General features: G+C 36.1%; 1 protein-coding gene and 1 pseudogene across 3 annotated transcripts in view; both read right to left on the reverse strand.

Moving 5' to 3' along the window:
- Positions 1–25,934, reverse strand: part of ITGA1 (integrin subunit alpha 1) — a 209,285-nt gene that overhangs the window by 3,492 nt on the left and 179,859 nt on the right. For 2 of the 3 annotated variants that reach the window (XM_006149026.3, XM_006149027.3), the window contains exons 21-28: positions 22,335–22,411; positions 18,119–18,208; positions 16,628–16,730; positions 12,852–12,965; positions 11,093–11,191; positions 10,847–10,951; positions 10,047–10,139; positions 3,684–3,800 (exon numbers count right to left, since the gene is read on the reverse strand). In XM_006149026.3, the coding sequence (XP_006149088.1) occupies positions 3,684–3,800; positions 10,047–10,139; positions 10,847–10,951; positions 11,093–11,191; positions 12,852–12,965; positions 16,628–16,730; positions 18,119–18,208; positions 22,335–22,411 (798 nt within the window). The remainder of the gene's footprint in view (positions 1–3,683; positions 3,801–10,046; positions 10,140–10,846; positions 10,952–11,092; positions 11,192–12,851; positions 12,966–16,627; positions 16,731–18,118; positions 18,209–22,334; positions 22,412–25,934) is intronic. The other variant, XM_014588003.2, reaches the window with a different exon arrangement.
- Positions 6,651–7,753, reverse strand: LOC114007900 (glutaredoxin-3 pseudogene; annotated as a pseudogene).

Genomic DNA, 25,934 nt, shown 5'->3' on the forward strand with positions numbered 1-25,934 from the left:
AACAGTAAGTGGGTCTTCTGCAGAATGCAGTTCTATATGACTCATTCCTTTTCTTGTGAGCCAGCTGTAAAAGTTGCAAATTCACAAACCATGAGGCTCCTTAACTTGTGCCTGCATGTCCCAAGCTAAGTTGAAAACAAATGAGACAAGACTTTCACAAAAGCTGGTGGTGAATGGTAAGACTGTTCTCGTTCCTGCTCTGCCTAGCTTTTGATCTCTCCCTGCCTCTCATCTTAGCTCTTCAGCCTGTCTTTGCTTCTACACATTAAATGTCTATTATAAAACTTCTGTTATGTAAACTCTCCCACCCAACCAACTCTGCCAACAATGGGTTTTTAATGGCAGTCTGAGATTAAAATGGATACTAGGAGAATATAGTTTATGTCTCCAAACCGGACGGTGCCAATCCTAGCTAACATCTGAAACAAGTAAAGTTTGTTTTCAGCTTCCGGACTTTCCTTATAGCATTCACTTTCCGTTTGTCCTTCCTGTATTTGTTAAAGGAGCCTTTTAATACTCCCTTAGTTCAAAACTCTATGGTAAAGAGTCCAGCTAAACATTCCCTGGCCGAAAAAAAAAAAAGAAAGCATTTAATAAATATAAAATAAAATGAAAGTTGAATGAATAAGTTCATACTAATGTATGAAAGACTTAAAAAATGGTGAGGTGTTAGGTGCTATTCCTCATCCCTCCCCCACCCAGGATATAAATAGTGCATGAGGAACTAAGTTTTCAGATGAATAAATAAAACATCCATGGTGGAACTTTAGGCATCTCCTCGTACAACATCAAATGAGGAGAGAGGAACATCTGCTTTCTCAGAGTCTCTCTGTGGGCTGTCATTCTACTCTGTTGGTTCACTGGCCTGACTGGTCATCACTCTCAACATGCAGTAACATATTTTAGGACAAATTTCTCAGCCTAACAGGAAACTTCAACAAGTGTGTGGAAAAAATGGGATTAAAGTGTGCATTTATTTTGCTGCAAAAACATTTGAAATCCATGCGTAGTTTTTGCATAGTGCGCATTTCCCATGTGCTTTTTGAAGACCCCTCATATTTATACCCATGTTTCCTCCTTTGGGAGAAAGAAGAAGGAATCGTTTCTGAGGTGTCTGTTCCAGATATAATTAGTATTTAAAAATGCCCATAGATGAGAGTGGCTCTTGTGCGTTTATCGCAGACTGTACACATACTTCAGGGAGATTCCAACATACTGTAAAGAAGGGGGAGGAGGGATTAAGCTTTTTGGTACGAAGGAGCTGCTGAAAGTCTGAATCCAACCAGAGATCCTCATTCCCAAACCAAGTATTTTTAGTGTTGCACAGAGTTCATGACCCTCTTGAACAAACCCCAAGTCCTGGAGCTCCTGAGTGAAGAGCCCTGCCCCTCAGCCTGCAGCCATGAGATATATTCAAATGAATGGGCTTTGCAGAAGCGATCACTGCCTGAACCCCGTCATTTACTAGCTAGTAATCCTGGAAGAGTTACTTAACCTCTCTGCTTTAATGTTCTCGGGTATAAAATATGGTTAAATAACTTGATAGAAAAGGTGCTGTAAGGACAACAGAGTGAACGAAAGCAAGAGAGAACATAATGTGATAGTTAACAGTGTTGGCCTAGAATTCAGATCTTTACTCTGAAACTGACTAACCACCTGGCCTTGAGAAACATACTTTGCTGTGCCTCAGCTCCTTCATGAAATAGGATTTTATAGTGTCTACCTCATAGGGCTGATGTGAGTATTAAGTGGGAATCCTTAAAGCAAACATGCTTAGGACAGTTTCTGGCACATATGAGAGGTTCTCAGAAAGTTCATGGAAAATGTGATCATGAATAATTTAGGTGTGGATTTCAAAAATTTTTTCACCCAAATAAACTTGTGCTTTAATTCCATTTTTCCATGAATTTTTCAAATTCCTCCTACAGCGAGTGCTCATAAGATCTAGCTCCCTTCCCTTTACCATGGAATGTTCTGATTGCTAGGTCTCCCACTGCAGCAGTTGAACTACTACACCTATAGGTCAAGCCAGTCTAGAATTTGTTATATGACTTTCTTTTGGATTTAAATAGATCTAAGACACCATCAGAATGTATTAACACAGAATGGGATAATTTTTAAAAATATTTATTTTTTAGACTAGTGACTATAAAACAGGTGGATGAACCTTCCTATGTTTATATAAGGCCAGAGAGAATCTGTCAATTCCCGCTTCCCTCTTCTTTTGTCAGTAGAATCCTAAAACTATACAGGGGAGTGCAGTGCACAGAGTAGAAGATCATACCGAAAGAAATCAACAATAACACATTTTATCAGAGGTGCACAGAAATGAGATCACGTTCTCTAGTTTAAGCACAACTGTGAGACCATTAAGCAAGGCCTTGGGTACCACAGTGTGGCTAAACTAGGAATTACAGAGAGAACACTGATCTTGCCAAGTAGGAGGGACAGTTTGGATGTGGGAGAAAATTCTGTCTTTGAGACTTTGCTGGAGAAAAGCCATAGGTCCTGTTACTGAATTAAATGTCACTGACCTACATCTTTAACATGGCTTGATCCATCCTATCCTCTGAGAGTAACCAGATTGGTAATTCAGTGGAAGGAAACTTACTATTTCTGATTCAATAATTCTCCTACTCATGTATTAGAAAAATGAAAATGTAGTCACAATCTGTATTTTTAACATAGTTTATTTAACAAAGCCGTAGGCACAACACGGGTACATTATGCTAGAATAAATGCCATTGTGAGATGTAATTGGAAAAGTGTTAAATTTAACTTTTTATGAATGTTATTTTCTATTATATTTATCCTAAAAGTATCATCTCAGTTATGCTTTATGCTAATTTGAAAATAATATACCTAAGTTTTTTTAACTACATATTTCAGTAATGCTCATGAAAAACATCTAGTTTAGCTGGCAGAAAAAGAAATGGTTACTCACGTTTTCCAAAAGGATTTGAAATTGGAGTCTGAAATATTATGATCTCCTTTACATCAGCTAACTAGTAAACCAGTCTCTATTCAGGTACAGAATTTATTGCAGAACCTATGGTAAGTCTTTTTATACATTAAAGAAGATTTTGATTTGTATAATACATAGAGATGTGTGATTAGGACAACGGCTTATCTGAATCATGAATCTACTGATTAAATGAGTAGGTAACCAAAAAGTTCATGGAAAGTGTGTTTTATGGAAAACTATGCATGAATTTCAAAAATTGTGTGCAAGGACATTTACTCATAATAATAAACTCATATTTAAATACCATGTTCCATTAACTTTTTGAAATCTTCTTATATGTCCTTAAACTGGCATAGAAATTCATCCTTTTATTTTTCTAACTAAGAGAGTTTTCATTCTTCTCTGTTTATAAAAGTAACACACAGTCATTCTAAAAATACAAATTTTGTAGACATATGGAGGTCCTTTATAACTGTAACCTTTAAATAGACCCTTCATGAATTTTGGATATGCTTACCACAAAATGATTTTTTTTTTGGTTTGCAAATATGTGATCAAATTATGCACATTTGAAATGCACACATTTCATTTTTCTTTTTATTTAGGTCATTATTCCAATGTGTGTTTCCTTGCTGTATTACAGCATGGATAAATAATAATTTATTTCACTACCTTGCTGTTAATTGGAATGTAAGGTGAAGTGCATTGTGGTGCTTACCTTCCACAGAGCTAGAATAAGCAGCATTAACAGCAGTAATCCAGCAAAGGCACTCAACAGGATAACCCACAGTGGCACTCGGCCTGGTGGTGCATCTTTGGATATCTGAATAGCAAGCTGAAAATTATTAAAGAAGATTGTTAACACCAATAAGCACCTGTTTGAGCTCCTGGAACACTGAGTTCTTGCAGGCTATCATTTTCTACCAAACAGTATGCTTCATCTCATTACTACAAACAGAGAAAACACCAAGTTCACATTTGAAAACGTCCTTCATGTAGTCTAAATTCTAATCATGTCAAATATACTATACTAAACTATACGTAGAATCTTAGATATCTATACAGGAAGACTAAAATGCCAATGAATCAAAGCTCTAGGATAGGAGTGAAATTCTGTTTTACTTGGGATGAGAATCAAAGTATTGCATGTTTTTTTTTTTTAAATGGAATTTGAAGATGTTTATTGTATTCTATTTTTGGTGGAAAGAAATGCAACATACATTTATTTATAAAATACACTAAGTTAAATTAGATAAGCATGTTCGTATGTCCAGTCTATTTTAAGTCATGGACTGTTCCACTGTAATAAATCTCTTGTAGTAGTTGGACACCAAGTTTAATATTAGTTAATCTTGAGAAGAAGCCGCGGGCCTTCAGAACAAGGTTCCACATGGCTACTGTGAACTAGATTTTTAAGGGAATGAAGATTTTCTACTAATAATTCAGCCTCCAACAAACGAGCTAGCGCAAGCACAATAGAACAGCAAAGAGTTTCTGGATCACCTCTGCCTGCTTGCTCCTGAACATTAAGGCTGAACCTCAAGAATTTGAAAGAAACACAACATCCATCAGATGACAAGAAATCACTGCCGGATCACGAGAAATGACAAGAAATCACCGCCGGATCACGAGAAACATGGGAAAACAAGAAAATACCTCTCCTCCTAGGGAAAAGAGTAACTCTTCATCCACAAGCAGTTCGGTGAAAATCATGGAAATGTCTGATAAGGAATTCAGATCATTCATAATGTCTAAGCTAACAGAGATGGAAGAGAAGAGAGATAATGAACTACTAAAGAGAAAGGAGAAAGAGATTGACGAGTTCCAAGAGATGAGGAAATGCCTGCAAGATCTAAAAGTGGAATTACACACTTTACAAAAGACTCAAACTGAACTGCTAGAGATGAAGTCTATAATACAAGAAGTAAAAATCTCCCTGGAAAGTATTAAAAGCAGACTAGATCATTCAGAAAATAGAATCTCAGATGTAGAGGAGAAAATGGCCGACCTAGAAAAATCCACCATGAAGACTGAGAAAATGGCACAAAAATTTGAGAATAATATGCGAGAAGTACTGGATACCATCAAACGTCCAAATATCCAGATAATTGGCATTCCAGAAGGTGAGGAAACCCATAAGGGCATTGATAATCTATTCCATGAAATCCTGCAAGAAAACTTTCCAAACCTAGAGAGGCATTCAAAGATCCAGTCCCAGGAAATACAACGGACCCCAAATAGAATCAACCCTAGAAGATCTTCTCCAAGACACATTATAGCCAGGTTGACCAAAACTGCAGACAAAGACAAGATACTAAGATTAGCAAGAGAAAAACATCAAGTTACCTACAAAGGACATCCCATCAGGCTAACAGCAGATCTCTCATCAGAAACAATAAAAGCGAGGAGAGAATGGGAAAATATATTCCAAGTGTTAAGAGAGAAGCAGTTTCAGCCAAGAATACTGTATCCGGCAAGATTATCTTTCAGGTGGGAAGAAAAGACAAGAACATTCTCAGATAAACAAAACCTGAAAGAATTTACCAGCACCAGACCAGACCTCCAAGAAGTTCTCAAGGATGTGCTGTATCAGGAAAACTAAACGCAGATACATGGAAATAAGAGTCCAAAAACTGAGAAAGTAGCTAACTTAATCATAGGGACAAGTCTGGAGTTGAATACTATATCCCAGAATTTAATCAGGAAAATTGAACCAGAACAGAAGATAAAAGTATATGAGACTGATAGGTTCATGCACCTACCATTTGAACAGAATCCTAACCTGTTTCCGGGCTTTAAGCAAAGTTCCTTGGCGGTTCTTTGATTTAAGTTAAAACTGGTTTTCTTAGTAGTAACGAGGGAACTCACCTTTGAAAGTAGTCAGGTTATGTAGGAAATTGTGTGATCAATGCAATGTGGGTGGGAAGGGAATGGAGGACAATTTTGGACACTAGAGGTGGTGTGAGAGGAGGGTGGGAAGGGACAGAGGGTCAGAAAGAGGGGTGGAATTAATTCTAGCAACTAGAAGTGGAAATTTATATTTTTTGTAATGTGCATGATTGAGTCACTATGCAGTGTGTACTGGATGGGAGATCGCATTTTGTGTGCTGTGATGATGCCTAGAGAAGGAATGTAAATTGAGTTACAAAAAAGAGTTTCAGGAAAACAAAATATATCTATTCAATGACTGCAGTAGGATATGTAGCCCCAGTTAGGTGCTACTTGATAGGATGCGTAAAGTTAGACTTGTGCTCATGGAAATGTGTCACATGTGTTTGCTAGGAGGGTATTTGGATTGATGAGGGTCTTTGGTGATTCAATAAAATGTTGGGGGGAAAATGGTATAGAAATAGATATAGATAACAGAGAAAGTGTGGGAGGAGAACAGGAGGTGGCAGAGGGTAAGAGAGAGGGAACCAAGGATGGGGGAGAAAAAGCAAAACATACAGAAAACAAGAAATGGAAGATCATTTGCTAATAATATGTTTGTTGATGTGCTTGATTGAGACAATATACAGTGTACTCTGGATGGAAAATCTCATTTTGTATGCTGTAATGATGTACAGTGAATGAATGCAAATAAATTGGAAAAAAAAATAGTCAAAAATAAATAAATAAATAAAAAAATTTAAAGAGAAAAAAAAAGAAAAAAAAAAAAAAGAAAAACGTGTGCCGAAGTTCACAGAACCACACGAAAAAAAAAAAAATATTAGTTAATCTTCTCCTCTTAGTATAGGCAGCAGTTCACCATTTTCTCACAGTTAACAATATCCAATCCTCCAACAAGCTCCCCTTCCACATATGAGGGTATGTTGGCCAACTTGAGTAAGCTTTCAATCCTTGTTGAACTTCTTCATCTTCCAAAATATCTAATGTTCAAATTCAACACCAGTACTATTCAGTATTTCCAGAATTTACTTGCTGAATCCACATTTTGCTTCCTGTTTGTTTTCTTTCATAAAGAGCATCACAGAAACTTTATTTGTCACCACTATGAGCCTTTCTTCTAATTTGGGAGCTTTGGGGCAAATTGTATCTAGTTCTTCAGATGCTTCTAGCTCCTTAATAATATCAAGTCCTCCTATGAGCTCTCCAGAAACACAGAGCTGAGGATAGATAGGTTAATTGAAACAGGCTGTAAGCCCCTACCTAGCTTCTTCATCTGAGAAGATATCAAAACTACTAAACTGAATATTATGCTTGTGAAGAATTTCCACCATCTGCTTGCTGAAACCACAGCATGGCTCTTGAGGAGCTCCCTTCATAAACAGCATAAGGGGGCAGCATGAGTTCATTTCTTCAAGCAAAGGTTGAGATCTTCTTTAGATCCTAGTGTTGTGTGGGATGGAGCCTCTAGATGCATGTCACTCAACATTTTTGGTTAACTCTGGGGCATATGCACCATCTAACCGGTCAATTTTCTGAGAATTCTTGAAAAACAGAAAGATGGGAACAGAACTAATTTCATATTTCTCAGATACTTTAGGAGCAGTGTCAGCTTCCAACTTCACAAATGAAACTTGAGGGTGTTCTTTAGCTAATTCTGCCCTTACATTGTTCATCTGTGCACACTCTGGAGCCCATTGTGCCCAGAAATGGATCACCGGGGACTTGAGACGCAGCAGCTCCTCAAACAGAGGAGCTGAGCTGACCTCCATCACCGCTGCTGTTGCTGCCTCAGCTGCCCCGCTGCGATGCTGTTGCCGCCAGAATATTGTATGTTTTAAAGATTAATTCATCATAGTCGATGGTGGTTCAAATCACAGACCTGGCAGCTTGTTTTCTTACTTTATCTCTCTCCCTCTCTCTCTCTCTTTCTCTGTCACTCTGTCCCTCTCTGGTCAAATAAAAATAAATAAAGTTAAATAAAATAATTCTCAAAGAAAAAAAAACAACCTGGGGCTAGCATTAGGGCACTGGACTCCCACATGGCTGACCACCTATCAAGTCCCAGACCTAGCGGCTAACTTCCTCACTGTCCCTCTCTCTCTCTCTCTCACTCTATCTTTCTCTGGTTAAATTAAAATAAATAAAAAATAAATAAAGTTAAATAAAACAATTACTAAAGAAATAAAAAGAGATTAATTAATAGACTTCACTGCATCATCACAATAACATTAGTTTAGGCTGAAACACCACAGGTTGTTGAGACAAAAATCCGAGTAAGCTTCCTTATTCTACTTCTAATGTGCTTCATTTTGCTTATAAATTGAAAATATAATTTTCATGCAGAAAAGCACACGTATCTTAAGTGTACAGATAAACACATTTCTGCATACATATTCACCCAGTGTGCTTTTTGTTTGCTACCTTCTCTCTCCTAGTGGACTTCTTTCTCCGTCAGGACCTATAATTGAGGCCTTAACCAAGGCAAAGGGGTGACACGGACAGTCTTTTGTGCTTTAGTGACTCAGGCTCTCTCAGTGTGGCCCCTACCGTTCAATGCAACATAACTGTCCTGTGCCCTATGCCTTAGGTATCTGAAAAAAAATAATTTAGGGTAAATATCAATGGCTAATAGTTCAAGGTTCTGTATGGCCTTTAATAGGGAACATCTCAATTCCTTAATCTGGAGGGAAGATTAGAATAGAAGAGGAAACTAACAAGAGAGGTATTTGCATAGAGTGGACAGTAATCACACTGCCTTTAGTCAATCCAGGTCATTGCTGACACATCAGGAATGCTGAGCTGGCAAATTATATATATAGAGAGAGATATAGATTCCATATATATATAGAGAGAGAGAGAGAGAGAGAGATATTTCATATATATGTGTATATATCTAGCTATATAGAGAGAGTCCATGTACGTGTGTACACATATATATATAGAGAGAAAGGGAATAGATATATAGTATAGTTATATATGCAGTGTTTATATATAATGTATATATTTATCATATATATCTTAATCAGATCATTAAGACTGATCTTAAACACATAAAAATGATTCCTGGAAACTGGAGACGAGATAAGATCAGTGACTTCCCTATGTTCATACTTACAAAATGATCACTTTTAGTAATTGTATCAATGCAGATACAATTTCCTTTATACCGAAATGTAGAATAAATATCTTCAGGAGAATTTTAAAGCAATGTTTGGGGAAAATAAGGCCGATTATAAAATGTTAATACAACATATTTATGAGACAAATGTACTTTGTTTATAAATATAATTCATACTCATATTTTTTAGATTTTAATGAAATGCTGACTTTCAGAGTGCAGAACAACTTTGCATTTTGTGTTGATTAGGCTAAGTGCTCTTTATGAAACAAATAAACACTATCTACATACATTTTTATTTTTATTTAAAGATATATACCTGATAGTATCAGAGGTCACTGAGATTGGAATAATTTGGAATAAGCAATTTTTAAAGACCATCTGAACAATAGGGAGCCTCCAAACAGAAATGTCTGTGTCACATGATGCTGTTTATCCAATATCTAATATTGGAATATTTACATTTTTCCATGATAAGAAGGAAAATTATGCTGAAACACCTGTGTCCATAACAAGCATTTCTACTTTATTTTTCTAAAAGGGCAAGAGTAAAAATGAACTATTGTGTTTTTACTGACTCATGACTGAATTTATATTAAAAGTAACACCTCATTCCCCCCCCCAATTTCCCAATGACTAAATAAAGCTTTAAAAAAATTACATGTATTTCTGTATGATATAAAGAAACCTTCTGTAAAGAAATCGTTTTTCAAGTCTGCTTTTCAGACATCAGCTGCATGTTGTAATGTCAGTTTTTAAGAAGGAATGTTACAAATGAATCATTTGTCATCAAGGTGAAAGTAGAAACATCCATTTACTATGATAGTTACAAGCAGCCAAGTCAAACATAGCAGGTTAATTGTAAATATCATCCATGATTTTCTCAGCTTCTTACAAGGAAGAACGAGATAAAATCACACTTAAGCTTAATCAAGTATAATATGAGCAAATAGTGTCTGTCACTTGAAAGCAGCACCCGTCACCGCTGAAGGGGTTATAAGCAATTATAAAACATTATATCACAAAATTTAGAGTGAAATGCATGATGTTTTCAAAACTGAGAGTTGCACTTACCTCTCGTTTTTGATTGTTACTACTTAAAACCAATGATGTATTTTCACTCTGAAGTTCTCCCCTTACAGTAAGATTTAAGCTGGAAAAACGTGTCTGAAAGGCAAACAGGATTTGTTTTTCATATATCATGCCAACAGAAATAAGAGCTAGTCATGTATGAGCTACACATTTACTGTTTGAAAGCTAGTAATTTTTTTTTCAGAGATTAAAAACACTATTTTTGTCTACTTCCAAATTAGGCCAGCAGGTGGCGTAGTGGTTAAGGTGCTGGAACCCGTAGCATCAAATAACAGCTGGGTAGCCATTCTCATTCCTTTACCTATCCCAAAGCCTCTCTTAGATCTTTATTAAAGAATGAAAAACATTTCTAAGTAATTTCTATTGAGATTTATTTCTAGAAAAAAACAGATTTTAAACTGCCTACCTTTAAAATAGGTGGTCATGAAATAGATACACTCTTGGAATAAGGTATATAAAGGCACTTATTTAGAATTAAACATGAAATTGCCAACATTAGAGAGGTATTTATCCCTTAAGGTACAAAGAAAAAGCATAAAAAAAATCTTTTTAAAAAGTATGTATCTGGAAGGAGACCATGGAAATAACTCAGTTATTAGCAGACGGGGAAGATGCAGCCCACATTGCTGGTGATTAAATAGGGGTGAGGTTTAGGGAATATTCTCTTAGACTCATATTCTCATGTTCTTTCCACGGCAGGCTTGTGCTTTGTCTATTCTAAGTAGTGAACAAATATTTGCTGATTTGATTCAATAATTGCATAGAATGCTGCAATCACTTACTTTTATAAAAGTTGGTTTCCATAAGATAAGTGAAACATTGACTTGGCTCACTTCAGAAGGAATAAGATGACACGTGATGACAGCAGATGTACATGTTCTGCAGTCCTGTTTAAATGTTCAGAGGTCCTTATTAGTATTCTTGCCATTTGATCAAAGATTATAATAGTTCGGCTATTTTTTTTGGCTCTAAATTGAATTAATTCACTTAGAAAGTATAAGGTGAAAATAGTGCTTGTCTTCACTTACCGGAAATGTGCCTCGTTTGAGGTCTCCAAGTTTGGGTATTTTCTTTCCAGAGTTGATACCAAGAGGATCCTCAAGGCTATGGGGTCTGCAATTCACATTCTGAGAAATGAAAAATATTTCTTTTATGAGGCAATACCAAACCTCAGAGGGAAAAATGATTTGGTGCAGCGATGTGAAGAATCTACGAAGGGTGCAGGGTGGAAGAGGTGATGATGTATGAACCGGCCATGCCCGCCCATCCCCAGATCAGAATTGCTCTTACCATGCCGCTTTTGAATGGTAATGAATACCAGCGAGGTTGTCATGGAAAAGAAAAGATGCTAGTAGAGCTTGCTATTAACATGAGCTATCAATTTACTGTTTTCAGCAAGGATTAGCTTATAAATTCCCATAATGTAGAATGAGAAAAAAATTAAAATGAAAAGGTTAGTATTTGTTCTTAAATGTGATGGCTCATATCATGGCTTCTGAAACAGAATTGGAAAGAGATGGACTGTCATCTGTATTTATGCATTCATCCAATAATATTTTTGAAGCTGTACACACCAAGGGTAAGATGCTTGGAGTGCGGGAAGAAGATGTAAGTGGACAGCCCTGTGGCTGTAAAAATGCTATGCTTATCTTTGGTTCTTGGATTGTTTCTAGGTACTTCATCTAATCAACTTTTTGGTTCCCCAGAACTCTCTACATCATTGATAAAGGGTAATAAGTATAAAGTTTCCTAATATGAAAAGTACAATATTTTATCTTTCTTGATTCTTACAAACCTGCTTTTTTTGAATTAGAGTGAAATGCCGAGGTTTCTTTTTTTTTCCTTCCCCTTAGGAAAACATTTAAATGAGTATAAGCCAACCACATTTGTTGCTATTTCATGATCTCTGAGAAGACTCAAATTTAAAAAAAGAAGTCTGAAAATAAGACAGATTTTGTCAAGGGCTGAAATAACGCATGCATGCATTAAATTCTTATTACTAATTCTAATAATTAAATACCATACGGTCTCATCCAATTGCTTCAGGTACGAAGGAGGTGCTATTTTATGTGCAGCTGTGTGTACTTAGCAATAATGAAGTCTATAGCGTTATTTGACCACCTCAAACAAACTAAAAGTGCAACAAACATTTCAGGCATAAAGAAAACGTTAATTACGTAACATCTACTCTGCTGGATTAAATAGTAACCCCCACCGGATATGTCCAAGTCCTACCACTGGCACCTGTGAATGTGATCTTATTTGGAAATTGGTCCTTAGAAGATGTAATTAGATTAAGGATCTCTAGATGCAATCAGCCTGGATTTAGTATGGATCCTAAATGCAATGATGATCATGCAGAAACACATAAAGAAAAGGAGAACACACAGAAACACAGGGAGGAGGACTGTGTTAAGACAGAGGTAGAGACGGGAATTTTGCTGCCCAAGCAAAGAATGCCAACAGTTGCTAGCAGCCACCACAAGCTAGGAGAGTGGCCTGGAACCAGCTCTTCCCTAATAGCCTCCGGAGAGAACCAGCACTGTTGACACCTTAACTTTGGACTTCTGGCCTCCAGAACTATGGTAATTTCTTACAGTAGCCCTGGGAACTAGTACATCTATTAAATAGTCAGTGGAAGTTACTATTATTAAAATTTTTTCTAAATGTCTCTTCATGTTACTTTGGTTATATGCTTCATCACAAGTGACATGCAGAACAAAAGGCTTAGACACAATTTGAAAAAGATAATGGTAAGAACCTAGTTCCAAGGCACACATAACTTACATCAGAAGTCGACCATCCTGTTGGGTACAGCACAGGAAAACCATCTGATGTTAAATTGGGGAATGAAATTGACAGCTTAAGTTCTGGCATTGGAAAGTGTCCACTTTTTTTAATCTATGAAGAAAAAAAAAAGAAATATAATCCTATCTTCCTCTTTTAGGTGTAGTGTTATTTTTTCTTTTTAAATTTATCTTTTCTTTCTTCTTTTTTTTACATTTAATGACTGAACATCTTTACGGCATACAAAATGAACTTTCCAGGCATGAAAGTACTGCATATTAGCCCAGTCTAAGATGTCACCATACACATTATCATCAATAAATAATTTTCCATTTTCGTATCTTCCTCTTTTAACCACATCTTTTCTTAAGCAGGACCGTTTTTTTTTTTTTTAAAGTTTATGTTTATTCACCATAGAAAGTATATGCATATGTGAGAGAGAGGAAACATTCCCCAATGGGACCTGGTTGTGCTGCAATCCTTTTTTCTCCAATTCTCTATCCTAACAAGATCTGAGCATGCATGTGCAAGCTTGGTGTGAAGCCAAGGGAGCTGCCCCTGGTGGGCCATGTGGGTACAGATCACTCCACATAGCCCCTAACCTTTGTGTTGCTGATACAGCCCAACACTTTGGTTCTTAATGAATGGTGAGATATTTTGAATCCCCAAATGAATGCAGTTTATGGCACTGCACAGAAAATAGACATACTCAGGCTAGCAAGAAAGTACAGATGTTTAATGGTCAGTGGACACATTCATCAGCTGTAATCATATTGTTCACTCACCCTAGCCCCTACTCCCAACATTGGACATGGATTAATAGAAAATTGGGAAAAAAATGTTCTCTTATTCTGAATTTGTTATGCCCATCGTCCTTTCTAACAAACCAGTCTTTTGGCATTGGAAAGAAGTGAAATGATTTACCTGATATACATGGAACGGTTCAGTGTGATTTTGTTTGCCTTAACCCAGTTTGCCATACTTCCCTAAAGCCAGAAATCCTCTCTCTCCCTAGCTAGATGGGATCTGCCACTGCTGTGCAGAGGGCGAGACAGCCGTCTATTTCCCTTTCCAACTCTATCCCCAGGGAGGGATATCATGTCACTGGCTGTTGACAACCAGTCTCATGGGTCAGAGCAAATTTCATCTCAGTTTCCATTAGTTTTAATCCACTAACCAGAGTTCCCACTTACGATCACACTGTGCTGCCAGGGTTGAGGGCTGCTTACAGGAAAGGACGGGCAGGATGAAGTTTAGCAGCAAGCTGAACTCTCTATCCAGAAGTCCTTGCCTGCTTAAAAGGTGTAATTGAATTAGGGCAACCAAATGCAGTGTCCTTTCTTCCCACTGCTAGAGCATAACCTCCAAGCGCTAAGCATTCCCTATGGCCGGCCTGGGCAGCATCTTTAGCTGAGTAGGGAACTCCTGGATTTATAAAGATGGATGCCAGAAGTACACTGACCCATCTGAGTCCTCTAGACAGAGCTACTCAGATCTGGAGCAATTTCCCATGCTTACCAAAGAACAAATATATTCCTTAACCCTAGAATTCTGAAGATTTCTGGTCAGCTGTTCCTGGCCTCTGAAAACATGCTCTTGGACTGTTACCATTTTATGGAAATATGCCCTGGGATTGTGGGTATGGCCACCTAGTCAAATTTCATGTTTCCTGGTAGGTCATAAGCATTCATGTATTTTGTAATTATCATTTTTCAATTAAAAAGTATTCCTTATAGGAACATTGACAAATATTGAAAATAAACAGGACATAAAACTTAACTACCTTGGTAACATTTAGCATATAAGTCACCTGTGTTCATTATTTGCATACATGCGTATTTTATAAAATTTGTATTACATAAAATACAAAATTTTGTACCCTGTCTGTAAAACTTATGCTATGCCATTTCCTCATCAGTTTATAAGATTTTTGAGATTATGGTTGTAAATGGCTAAATAACAACACAGTTTCAATATTTATCATTGACTATACGCCACGTACTGCTAATATTCTGTTTTGCATTACTGTCTTTAACTCTGTTAACAACTCTGAGAAGTAGATTCTGTCTTATCTGCTTTATCTATAGAGCAACAAGCTTGAAATGTGAATAAAAAACTTCCAAGATTACAGAGCTAATAAATAGAATTAGGGTTTCTTACTCCAAAAATGTGCCCTCTAAAATATAAAATAAACTGTCTATTTAATATATCATTTTTCATCAAAAATACAGTAGCTTATTTAAGTAATTTCTTGTAGTTGAGCTTAGATTATGCCAGGTTTTAATTTTTAAACTCTTATCATTAGCATTAAGAATATTTCTGAAATCTCTGTTTGTATCGCCTATCATTTCCTGGGGAAAATTCCTAGCAGTAAAGTTATTAAGTCACACCTAAAAGAGGTATTTTTTTAAAAAAAATTCCACTACTCCAATAAGAATTTACTCTAGCAAAGTAATGATAGATATATACAAAAATTTGTGCTCAAGGATGTTTTAAAGAATGTTTATGTTAGGAAATACCTATTTCAAATCTGTACTCTGGGAGTTGCAGAATATGAAAATCTACAACATTCAAAGTCTTTTTAATTTTCTTCCTTTCTTGTTGTTTGCGGAATTATGTTACCTAGGAAAAGTGAATGAGGCTAAGAAACCTGATAGCCTAAATTCTGAAAATTTATTCTAGAATCTATAGTATGTTGATGACATTCCAACAACTGATTTCTAGAATATGGCTTGTCACAAGAATTTCAACAAAGAGCACAAATAAAAACAATGGAATTCATTTTGAGAGTATACATTTATTTCTACTTCATTAGAGAACTTCCTTTTTCATTTTTGGCAATTTCCAAAGAAACTGAGACTATCTTAATTTATAATTATGTTGCCTTTTTTTTTCTTTTGAAAACATATTTAAATCTATCCTTTGAATTGGACTCTTTTCTTCTTCAGTAATATTAACTTGAGTCTATGCTCATGTAGGTATTACCTAAAGTGAAACTCCTTGATTATTTGCTGTGGTGGTTAGAAAAATTTTATCATGAAGGAAAAATAAATATAATGGAAAACATCACTGAAGAAGGTAATAGTATCAACAACAGTTATTTTCCAGTAAAATACATAAGAAATGAGTGGAGTAAGATTCATTTTTGTTGCATAACAGAAAATACCACCAAGACATTCAGAGAATCAATTTCTGAAATAGTTATAATTATTAAAAAAAGTGTTTCTCAGTATTATTAAACAAAAGTAAGTAAAGTCTACGGTTTTATATGTACTATCTACTTGGTTCCATAGTTTATTTTTGTTTTAGGAAGTCATTCTAATTAACTTTGTCTTATAATAATAAAAAATAGAGATTTAGTCCTTTAAAAGTGGATTCAAAGCATAATTAACATCAATTTAAATAAATATATATTTTTCATTGCCAGAAGGCACCTGTATGTATCTCAGAAAGAGAGAGAGAGGGAGAGGGCCCTAAAGGGGCCTTGTAATGCCACAATCTCTTCTCCATTTCTTCATCCTGTTGGAATTTGGAGAATGCCATGTTCCTGGAACTGGGGCTGAGATTTGAACCACAGTCAGCTATGTGGGATTCGGCTCCCTTAACCACTAGGCTTCAGGACCAGCCCTAAATGTATATGTTTTAAGATAGTGACATTATAAAGAAAAATAGGTTGAAATATAAAGATCAAATCATGTTTCTAGGTGTCTGTTAATACTTTAATTTATAAATTAACAAATAACTCATTATAATGCTAAATTAGAGGCAATTCTTACCAAGTAGAAGATATTAATTTCATTTCCAATGTCCTCAGTAGAATTAATAACTTCAGGGACTGTTTCATTGGCCTCAATTGAAATGTGGTATTCACTTGCAGAACTTAAAAGAATTAATTAGAAGAAGAAAAATGAAACAAAACAAAGTTTAACTTTTATTTGGCCTCATTCTTTTTTCCCTCCATATCAGGCAATCCTATAAAAAGACTTAAAGAGACTTTAAATCAGAGAGAAAGTCTTTCACCCCAAAACTTAAATTTTTGAGGAGGATAAGAAAGATTATATAATCTAGTTAAATAGTCACTCATGTGTGGTGCCTCTTAAATGCTAAAATATGTGTAGATTTTTAAATAGAAATTTCATTATTAACAAGTGAAAAGTTTCCAAAAAGTCACTAATATTATTCACATGTAATGAATAATCAAGCTAGCACTTGGTATTTTAAGTAGTACTGAATTTTAAATCGATTCTAAAAAGTTACCTTTCACAATTTTAAGTCCTATATTTACTGCTAAATTTAAAATTTCAATCTCCATACACTTTCTCTACATTTTCTTTATGAACATGGTAGAGTGAAATAACATATTTTTAAGCAACTGTTAGCTCAAGACTAATAAAAAAATTATAAGTGCTTGCCAAAATTAGATTTTAAGTAAATGAAAGGTTCTTAGGAAAAGGTAGCACATCATTAGAAATGGGTGTGTCAAAGCAGAAGACAGTCATCAGAATTTAAGAGCTAAAAAATATAAGCAAAATCTACATGTACTTTCTATAATCCTCTCATTTTTGCAGTCTCATCAGTAAAGAAAATGTGCCATAGAAAATATATTAATAAAATGAGAAAACTTTTGGACTAAACTGAACTTGCCACTGATTCTTACACATTTTGAATGCATCACTTTTTTTTTTTTTGACAAAAACTTAAGAGTTCTGCTTAAGCAAGAGAATGTACAGAGGGAAAGTTTTCTAACATAATTGGTGTCTGGATAAATAGAAAGTTCTTAAAAAAAAGTATGGTTTATGACAAGTGGAAAAAAATAAATAACTCTGATCAATGAGAAATTTTAATCTTCAGCCTTCAAAATGAGCAGGCTGATCAGATCCCACAGGACGAGAATGATGGCCAAGAAATATTGCAGTGACCTCTAAGAAAGCATTCTTTACAACAGACTTCTAGATCTTTGGCCTACATGTAGGGGCTAAGACTGGGTTGCTCACACAGTTCAGTATCACTAGCATCTTGTATTTTGAACCATTTGGTATACTGGTTCTCAAGTGTTAGGGTGTATGAGAATTATCTAGGAGGCTTGTTTCACACACACTATGTGGTCACCCCCAGAGTTTCTAATTCAATAGGTTTGGGTTGAGGACAGAGAATTAGTCTCTCAAACACATTCCCCGGTGATGTTGATGCTCGTGGCCAGGGACCACTCTTTAAGAACCACAGGGTTAACAGATAAGTGTCAAGAGAACAATGTGGTCTTCTCCTACCTGTAAAACTGCAGACCAACTTCATATTTTACTGGAATAGAAATGTTTACTTCATTATCAAAAAGGGTTTCAGGAGGTTCTTCACTGTCACTAAAAAAGACACAGCACATTCCAACAAATCATCAAACTATTAGCTATTCAGACATTTCTAAGCACTTGAAAGAGAAACTTATGTTGGCAACTAAATAAAAGCACAACAGAGTAGAATTCTTGATTATTTTAACTTGTGATAAGGAAGTAGCTCAGAGATGGGTCTTGCTAAAAGTTCTCAGGTCGATTCAAGAGCTAAAAACTGTCCCAAGTCAGCCCAGTGTGTCTCAAAATTCTGTGCCAATAATGATAAGAATTTCTGGGTTTACTTGTTCAAAAAACACAGATCACTGGGCTTCTCTGTTATAATGTGTCTTTAGTAGGTCCAATTAGTGGCCCAGAAATGTGTGTTTTTAATAAAAACCACCCCAGCTGATTCTTTTTATAGTTATCCTAAGTGAGGAAGGGCCTTGTAAAGCGATGCGACGGGTCATGCTGCTGAGAATAAGTCTAAAATCTTCAATTTTCTCCTTTAATAATCTTTCCATACTAAGTACTTGAGGTATTTATATTTACCTATTCATGGGGAGAGTAACATGAATCTGTCACTCTTTTTTTTTTTTTTTTTTTTTTTTTTAAAAATTTTTTTTTTGTAACATTACTTATTTGAGACCAGCAGATGGTATAGTGGTTACATCGCTGGACTCCCATGTAGTAGACCAAGGTTTGAGTCCTACACCCAGCAACTTAAACCTCATGTCAGGTGCATGTACACGGATGCCCAAAATCCTGAGAGGAGAATGGAGGAGAAGGGATTTCAGCATGGCCATCCTGTATGGAGGGTGATTTCTCACTTTCTATCTCTCTGCCTCTGTCTTCCTGGTGAGCACCTGCACCCTTACAGGAAAAATCTCTCTCTCTAGAAAAAACAATTCTTTATTTAACCTTATTAATAATAGTTATTTACTATTATTACTATTTTAAACTTTGTTATAGGGCATGCATGCTCACCAGAGAGAGAAAGAGAAAGCTAGCTGCCCAATCTGGGACTTAAACCATAGTTGGTCATTCCGAATCTGGTGGCTCAATCACTATACCACCTACTTGTCTCTGTCACTTTTTTTTTAATTAATTTTTTTTTTCTTTATTCGCAATAGAGCATGTGCATGCATGCGAGAGTGAGAGAGGGAAGAGCACTCTTCACAGTGTCTGGTCACACCGTGATCTCTTCTAGTCCTCCAGCCCATCCAAACTTATATAAACACATGAACTGTATATGTGTATACAAAATATATATATATGTCTCATTCTCCCCTGTACAAAAAAAACATTTATGGGTGATATAACTTATAAACAACTGGCTCTGAGGCCAGAGAATGGGATTGTTCTTAGACACTGATACACTTTGGACAAGCTTTTAAATCTCGCTGTGCTTTGGTTTCTTCATCTATAAAATGGGAATTTTTATCATTAAGTGATTAACAAATAATGATTAAATGAGTAAAATGTGCAAAGTGCCTAAGGTTGTGCCTAGGACATAGGAAATACTCAAGAAGTGTTAGCTTCTATTGTTATTACCACACACAGTCCTGGACACACCTATTGTATTGCGTCATGGATGGCCACAAGTATCCTTTAATGACTCTGCTTGTTCCCAAGCATAGAAGGTAGTTCGGTATGAGCAACAGAGCAGTGAAAACAGCACACCACCTTGAGTTAGAGGTACTGGTGTGATCCAGCTCTTACTATAAAGATCCCCTTCTATCTCATCTATTCCACACTGCAGCCAGATTAATCTTCATAAGAAGCTGCTCTATGGGACAGCAGGTGGCGTGGTGGTTAAGGGTGCTGGACTCCCATATGGCCAACCATGGTTCGAGTCCTGGACCTGGTGGCTTGCTTTCTCACTGTCCCCCCTCTCTTCTCTCTCTCGCTCTGTCCCTCTCTGGTTAAACTAAAATACAATAAATGAGTAAACAAATAAGGTTAAATTAATTCTTTAAAAAAGAAAAACAAGAAGTGGCCCTGTACATCTACTTCACCTCTCAAAAACTTTTCGGGTTCTGCATGACTTGCTCAATTAAAGAAAAAAGGCCTGCACTGATATTCCGTACTTAGCCTAATGTAGTAGGATGCACACTTCTTGTTTACTACCTATTTCTGACTTTATGTATTTTTTATATTTCAGTTAGAATTTATTAGCCAATATTCTACACATCGATCAGCTGATCTGTTTGCACTTTCGCTCAAGCAGTATGTTTTTTTCTGAAAAGCTTCACCTAATCTACTCACCAAGTTTTCTGTGAAATGCTGTAGATCTTTTATAGTCTTTTTCAATTATAATTTTCTTGATAAAGCTTTCTTGGGTTCTCATTGCCAAGTGGATATAGTTTCACCCTCCATCATGTTTATAACATATGGTTTATATTTCTATAATAGATTGTCCTTACTCTACCTTGTATTATAGTAATTTTTTTTTTAAATTTTTTTATTTTTATTTTTTATTATCATCATAATCTTCTTTATATTGCCTTGGATTACATATAACTTTACAGTGTATTACATTGTTTTTTCAAAAGGGAATGCCATGCATGTCAGTCAGTACAGAGACATTAATCTCCCCACTTCAACATTCAATATCTTTTCTATGTTTTCTCCAATCAACTGATGAATGGATTGGAAAAGTGTGGTATATACCTTGTATTATAGTAATTTTATACTCGTCTCAACCCCCCACTATAATTTTCACCTCATCAGAAGGTTCATGTCATTAACAATTTTTATATTCTCTACAATGGCTAATTCAATATCTCATCTATAGTATCTATTAAATAAATATTCGCTGAATTGAATGGAATTGAAAATACAGAATTAATTCATTCTTTAATTTTTCTCAATCATTTATTTATATCTATTAGGCCATTGGGAAAGTCATGACATATTTTTCTATGCAAAAATGGATCATGACTTTTTTTTTTTTATTTTAAGAGAGGTTTTCGCTATAGGGCGCATGCGCTCGCCAGACAGACAGAGACATAGAGACAGAAAGCGAGAAATCACCCCCCAGGGGGGATGGTCATGCCGCAATCTCTTCTCCTCCATTCTCCTCTTGGGATCTTGGGCACGCATGCACACGCGCCCGGCGTGAGTTTTAAGCCGCCAGGTCCAGGACGCGAACCGTGGTTGACTATGTGGGAGTCCAGCAACATAGCTATTACGCTAACTGTTGGTTCCCGGATCATGACTTTTCTGACAACCCAACATTTAGTGATTATTCTGTGCCAGGCACTGTGCTAGTTTCTTAGGGATAAAGCAATGAAAAATACAACTTGATCTCACTGAAGATGGCCCAGTGGCTAAATATAGTGGTTAAATACACTCAGAAGAAAGTTAAACCATTATTTCAATTTCCCTGTTATCCTTTTTCTTTCTTTTCTTTTTTCTTTGCTTTGCTTTTCATTCTTTAAATTGGCTATAGAGCACGTACACTCACTCACCAGAGAGAGACAGAGAGAGGAAGAGAAAGTGAGAAAGCACCCCCATCTCAGGAGGGATGGCTATGCTGCAAATTCCTTCTTGTCCACTCTCCTCTTGGTATTTTGAGCACACATGCACATGTGCCTGGTGTTTTTTTTCAAGCTACTAGGTCTAGGACTTAAACCTCACAGTGGACCCTGTGGGATCCAACTTCTTTAACCCTTACTCCACTAACTGGTCTGCCTTTTGCTTTTTCAGCCCATGTGTCCTGTGACATTTTTCAGGAGCTTTGACTGGTCTGGATAAAATTTATTTAACTCAGGGGTATTGTAAATCCATATAATGATTGAGTGGACATTGATGGGCAATTGGTAAAATATTTTAAATGAACAAAGCTTATAAAATTTTAAATGAATTTAGATGCAATTTAGCAGAAAAAAAAGTGATGTGTGATTACAATATGTTCTATAGCTCATATAATCAATGGTTTAATCCAGTTGGGTGGATAGTTTCTACTAAAAGCAAATTTATTCTACTAACTAATCAAAGGAGATTTTTTGTGAAGCCAAGTGGCTCACTGCCTTCTACTTCTGCTGATCTTAGACAAACTGTAAGAATCTGCAGTGAGTCTGTAAAGCAGAATATTCTAAATAAATGAAAAAATTATATATATGCACATACATTCACTCATATATACATATAAACCAACCTTGTTGCACTGAAATGAATGATCACATTTTCCATGAGATATGACGTGTTAAACTGGAATAATATTTTGAAAGAGACCTGTAAAATGAAAATATGTATCTTTAGTGGCAGATAAAGACAGTGTTTACTTTAATTAAATTATTCAGTTTACATGCATATGACCTAAACTTAAATTACGATGTCACTAAAGAAATATTTTGTTATAAAATAAAACTTTACCACATCTCAAATATAGATAGGATAAGATATGATATACATGTAGTTTTAAATATGAGTATGTAACATGCTTTACATATTACTATTGTCTGAATGTTTGTATTTCTTCATAATTCATGTGTTAAAATCTATTGCCAATGTGATAGTATAGGAGGTGGGACCCTTGGCCAAGTAATGAGATTAGTGTCCTTATAAAACAGGTCCCAAAAAGTTGCTTTTTCCTTCTGTCATCCTAGGTTACAATGAGAAGCCACCATATAAGAACCATGAAGGTGGCCCTCACTAGACCCTGAATCTGCTGGTTCCTAGATCTTGGACTTCCCAACCTCCAGAACTGTAAGTAATGAGTCTCTCATAAGCAACTCAGTTTATGGAATTTTGTTACAACCACCTTTTAGGACATATATTAATATTTAATTTAAACACTCTAATTTAAATTATATTAATATAAATAATTTATATTAACCATAAACAATTATCATGAAGGTACAAACTACTTATTTTATTACATGGATTGAGTATCCTTATCTGAATGCTCAAAACCAGAAGTGTTTTGGATTTCAAAGTTTTTGGATTCTGGAATATTTGCATATACATAATGAGATATCTTCTTTGTGGGACCCATGTTTAGACAGGAAATTCATTTATGTTTTATATATAATATAGCCTGAAAGTGATTTTACTCAGTATTTTTGAATTATGGCAATTGACTGCAACCTATCACATGAGGTCAAGTGTGAAATTTTCTATTGTGGCATGATATTGGTGCTCAGAAAGTTTCAGATTTTGGAACATTTTAGTTTATGAATTTTCAGACTAGGGATCTCAATTGTATTACCATAATTTATCAGCTCATAACCATAAACAATTGTGAAATTATCATAATTAAAGCCTATTTAGCATGCAAACTTCAAATACCAGCAACTATCTGCACATATTCATTATAAAATAGAGGAAAAAATACTTGATTCTATTAATTTGATCATGTAAAAAATGTGGACTTTTAAGGAATAACAACAAGGAAATAAAACAAAGCGAAAGACTTGGTTATTTAGAATTAGCTAGATTATAATGAAAAAGTTCATTTTATTTACAAAGGTTTATGTAGTTAAAATAATACTACTTAAGAAAAACTGGAAATATTTTTATTATGCTGACACTCTGATACAGGAACAGCCGTTTGTGAAACTATGCCTGAACATATGAACTACATCATTCATGACTTTTCATAAACACCAATAAGGCAAAAACCAAACCTAATAGGCTAAAACATCAATAGATCAAAAACTAAATTATTTGTTCAAATAAATATGTCACCTACAGTGGTCTAGTACAAGAGGCCTCATATTAATGCTTATGACATGTTTTCTGTTCTTAAAAGCTAACCTTTTGGGGAACCAGCAGTTAGCGTAATGGCTATGGTGCTGGACTCCCACGTAGTCGACCGCGGTTCACGTCCCGGACCGGGTGGCTTAAAACTCACGCCGGGCGCGTGTGCGTGCGTGCCCAGGATCCCGAGAGGAGAATGGAGGAGAAGGGATTGTGGCGTGACCATCCCCCCTGGGGGGTGATTTCTCGCTTTCTGTCTCTATGTCTCTCTCTGTCTGTCTGGCGAGCGCACGCGCCCTACAGTGAAAATCTCTCAAAAACAAAACAAATCAAAACAAAAAAAAAAAAAACAAAAAAAGCTAACCTTTTGTGCAAACTGCAGTATTGTGGAATTAGGGCCAGCAAAATAGTTAGTCCAAAATCCATAATTAGTAGAAACTGAAAAAAATTTTATCTCTGTGGGCAGGTGCTAGCCAGGAGAAGTTTTGATATTTCAAGATCTTTTAATCAACTTAGGCTCCATTCACAGATGAGATGACTAGAATTCAAGGATCATTAAGATTTGCATGGTTGTAACATATTATGTTTTCTTTTGTATTTTCTTCTCCCACATAAATTTCAACTTACATTTAAAAAGAAAAGAGCTCTAAGAATCTGTAGTCTCTACAGTGCTCTTCTTGCTTTGAAACAGTAACACAATTCCAGAAGAAGCTTAATTGCGTAAGCTTGAACTATGCTAGATAAAAGGTCCAATTGCCAGTCTCTTGGTGAGTTCCTTCCCAGTATTGCTTATTTATTTATTTATTTATTTAGAGAGGTTTTTGCTATAGGGTGCATGTGCTCGCTAGAGAGACAGAGAGACAAAAAGTGAGAAATTACCCCCCAGGGTGATGGCCACACCACAATCCCTTCTTCTCCAGTCTCCTCTCAGGATTTTGGGCACACACGCATATGTGCCCGAAATGAGTTTTTAAGCAGCCAGGTCCGGGACTTGAATGATGGTCGACTACGTGGTAGGCCAGTGACATGACCATTACACCCTCTGCTCATCTGCTGGTCCCCCAACCATTTCTTAACCTCCCTGAGACTGGCCTGGACATGAAAATCTTTGCATTCTTCATGAGTGTTCACACCTAGGAAATACTAGCAGAAAAATGGGACTGAAGAGATTGCCTATTTTATGTGGACCTCATTCTGAATTACTTTGCACTGCAATCCAGATCTTGAAACTAAAGAATATTGTAAGCATAAAGCCCACATAGAAATTACTTGTAAATTATCTTCCCATTGCCCTTTGGATGACAGAAGAGCCACTTTGATTTAAATGTTTATCTAAACACCAAGGAACTGCTAAAGAGATGAAGAAATGGCTAAGAAATTGTCAAGAATGCAATAAACTTTTCTAGCAGTTGGATTAGTGCCTCGATCTGCACAGTCGAACATGTTTCCTGAGTGGGAGGGGCTGTGGATTAGAAATAAACATGGAAATAAACACACACAGACACACAAGTAGAGAAAAGCAGAGATTGGGTAGTCCAGACTCCTCTGATGGAGGCAGCCATGACCCCAAACCATTTCCAGGTTTATTCTGTTATAGGGCAAAAAAGGGGGGAAGAGGAAGTGGAATGCAAAGCCAGTTGTTTTCAGATGTTTATGGGCCAAGACTTGAAATCCCTGGTTCCTTGTAGTCCTATAGGAGTTTTATCTTCTCAGGCTTTCTCTGGCTAATGCAGAGTTTCCTTTAACCAACACTGCCTTGCAGTGTCGACATTGAGGCAGGTGCGTATTTTTGTTAACGCTTTCACTAGCCCTGCAGCCTCAGCATAAGTACCACGCTTCTAAATGTGTTTAAAGGTCACTACTGTGTTACTCAGATCCAGCTACACTACAGATTAGAACACTGAGTATGTCATTATCCTTTAAAGAATGGAAATAATTCAGTGGTGAATAGCAGTAGTTAAAGAGCAGACACGGTTGATATTTCTTATTTCCATGTTGAACTAGAGAAATAATGTATTTTTGTTACTGAAAATATGTGTTTTATAGATCTGTAGGG

The sequence above is a fragment of the Tupaia chinensis genome, unplaced genomic scaffold, assembly GCF_000334495.1.
Source record: "Tupaia chinensis unplaced genomic scaffold, TupChi_1.0 Scaffold000251_1, whole genome shotgun sequence".
Lineage (NCBI taxonomy): Eukaryota > Metazoa > Chordata > Mammalia > Scandentia > Tupaiidae > Tupaia > Tupaia belangeri.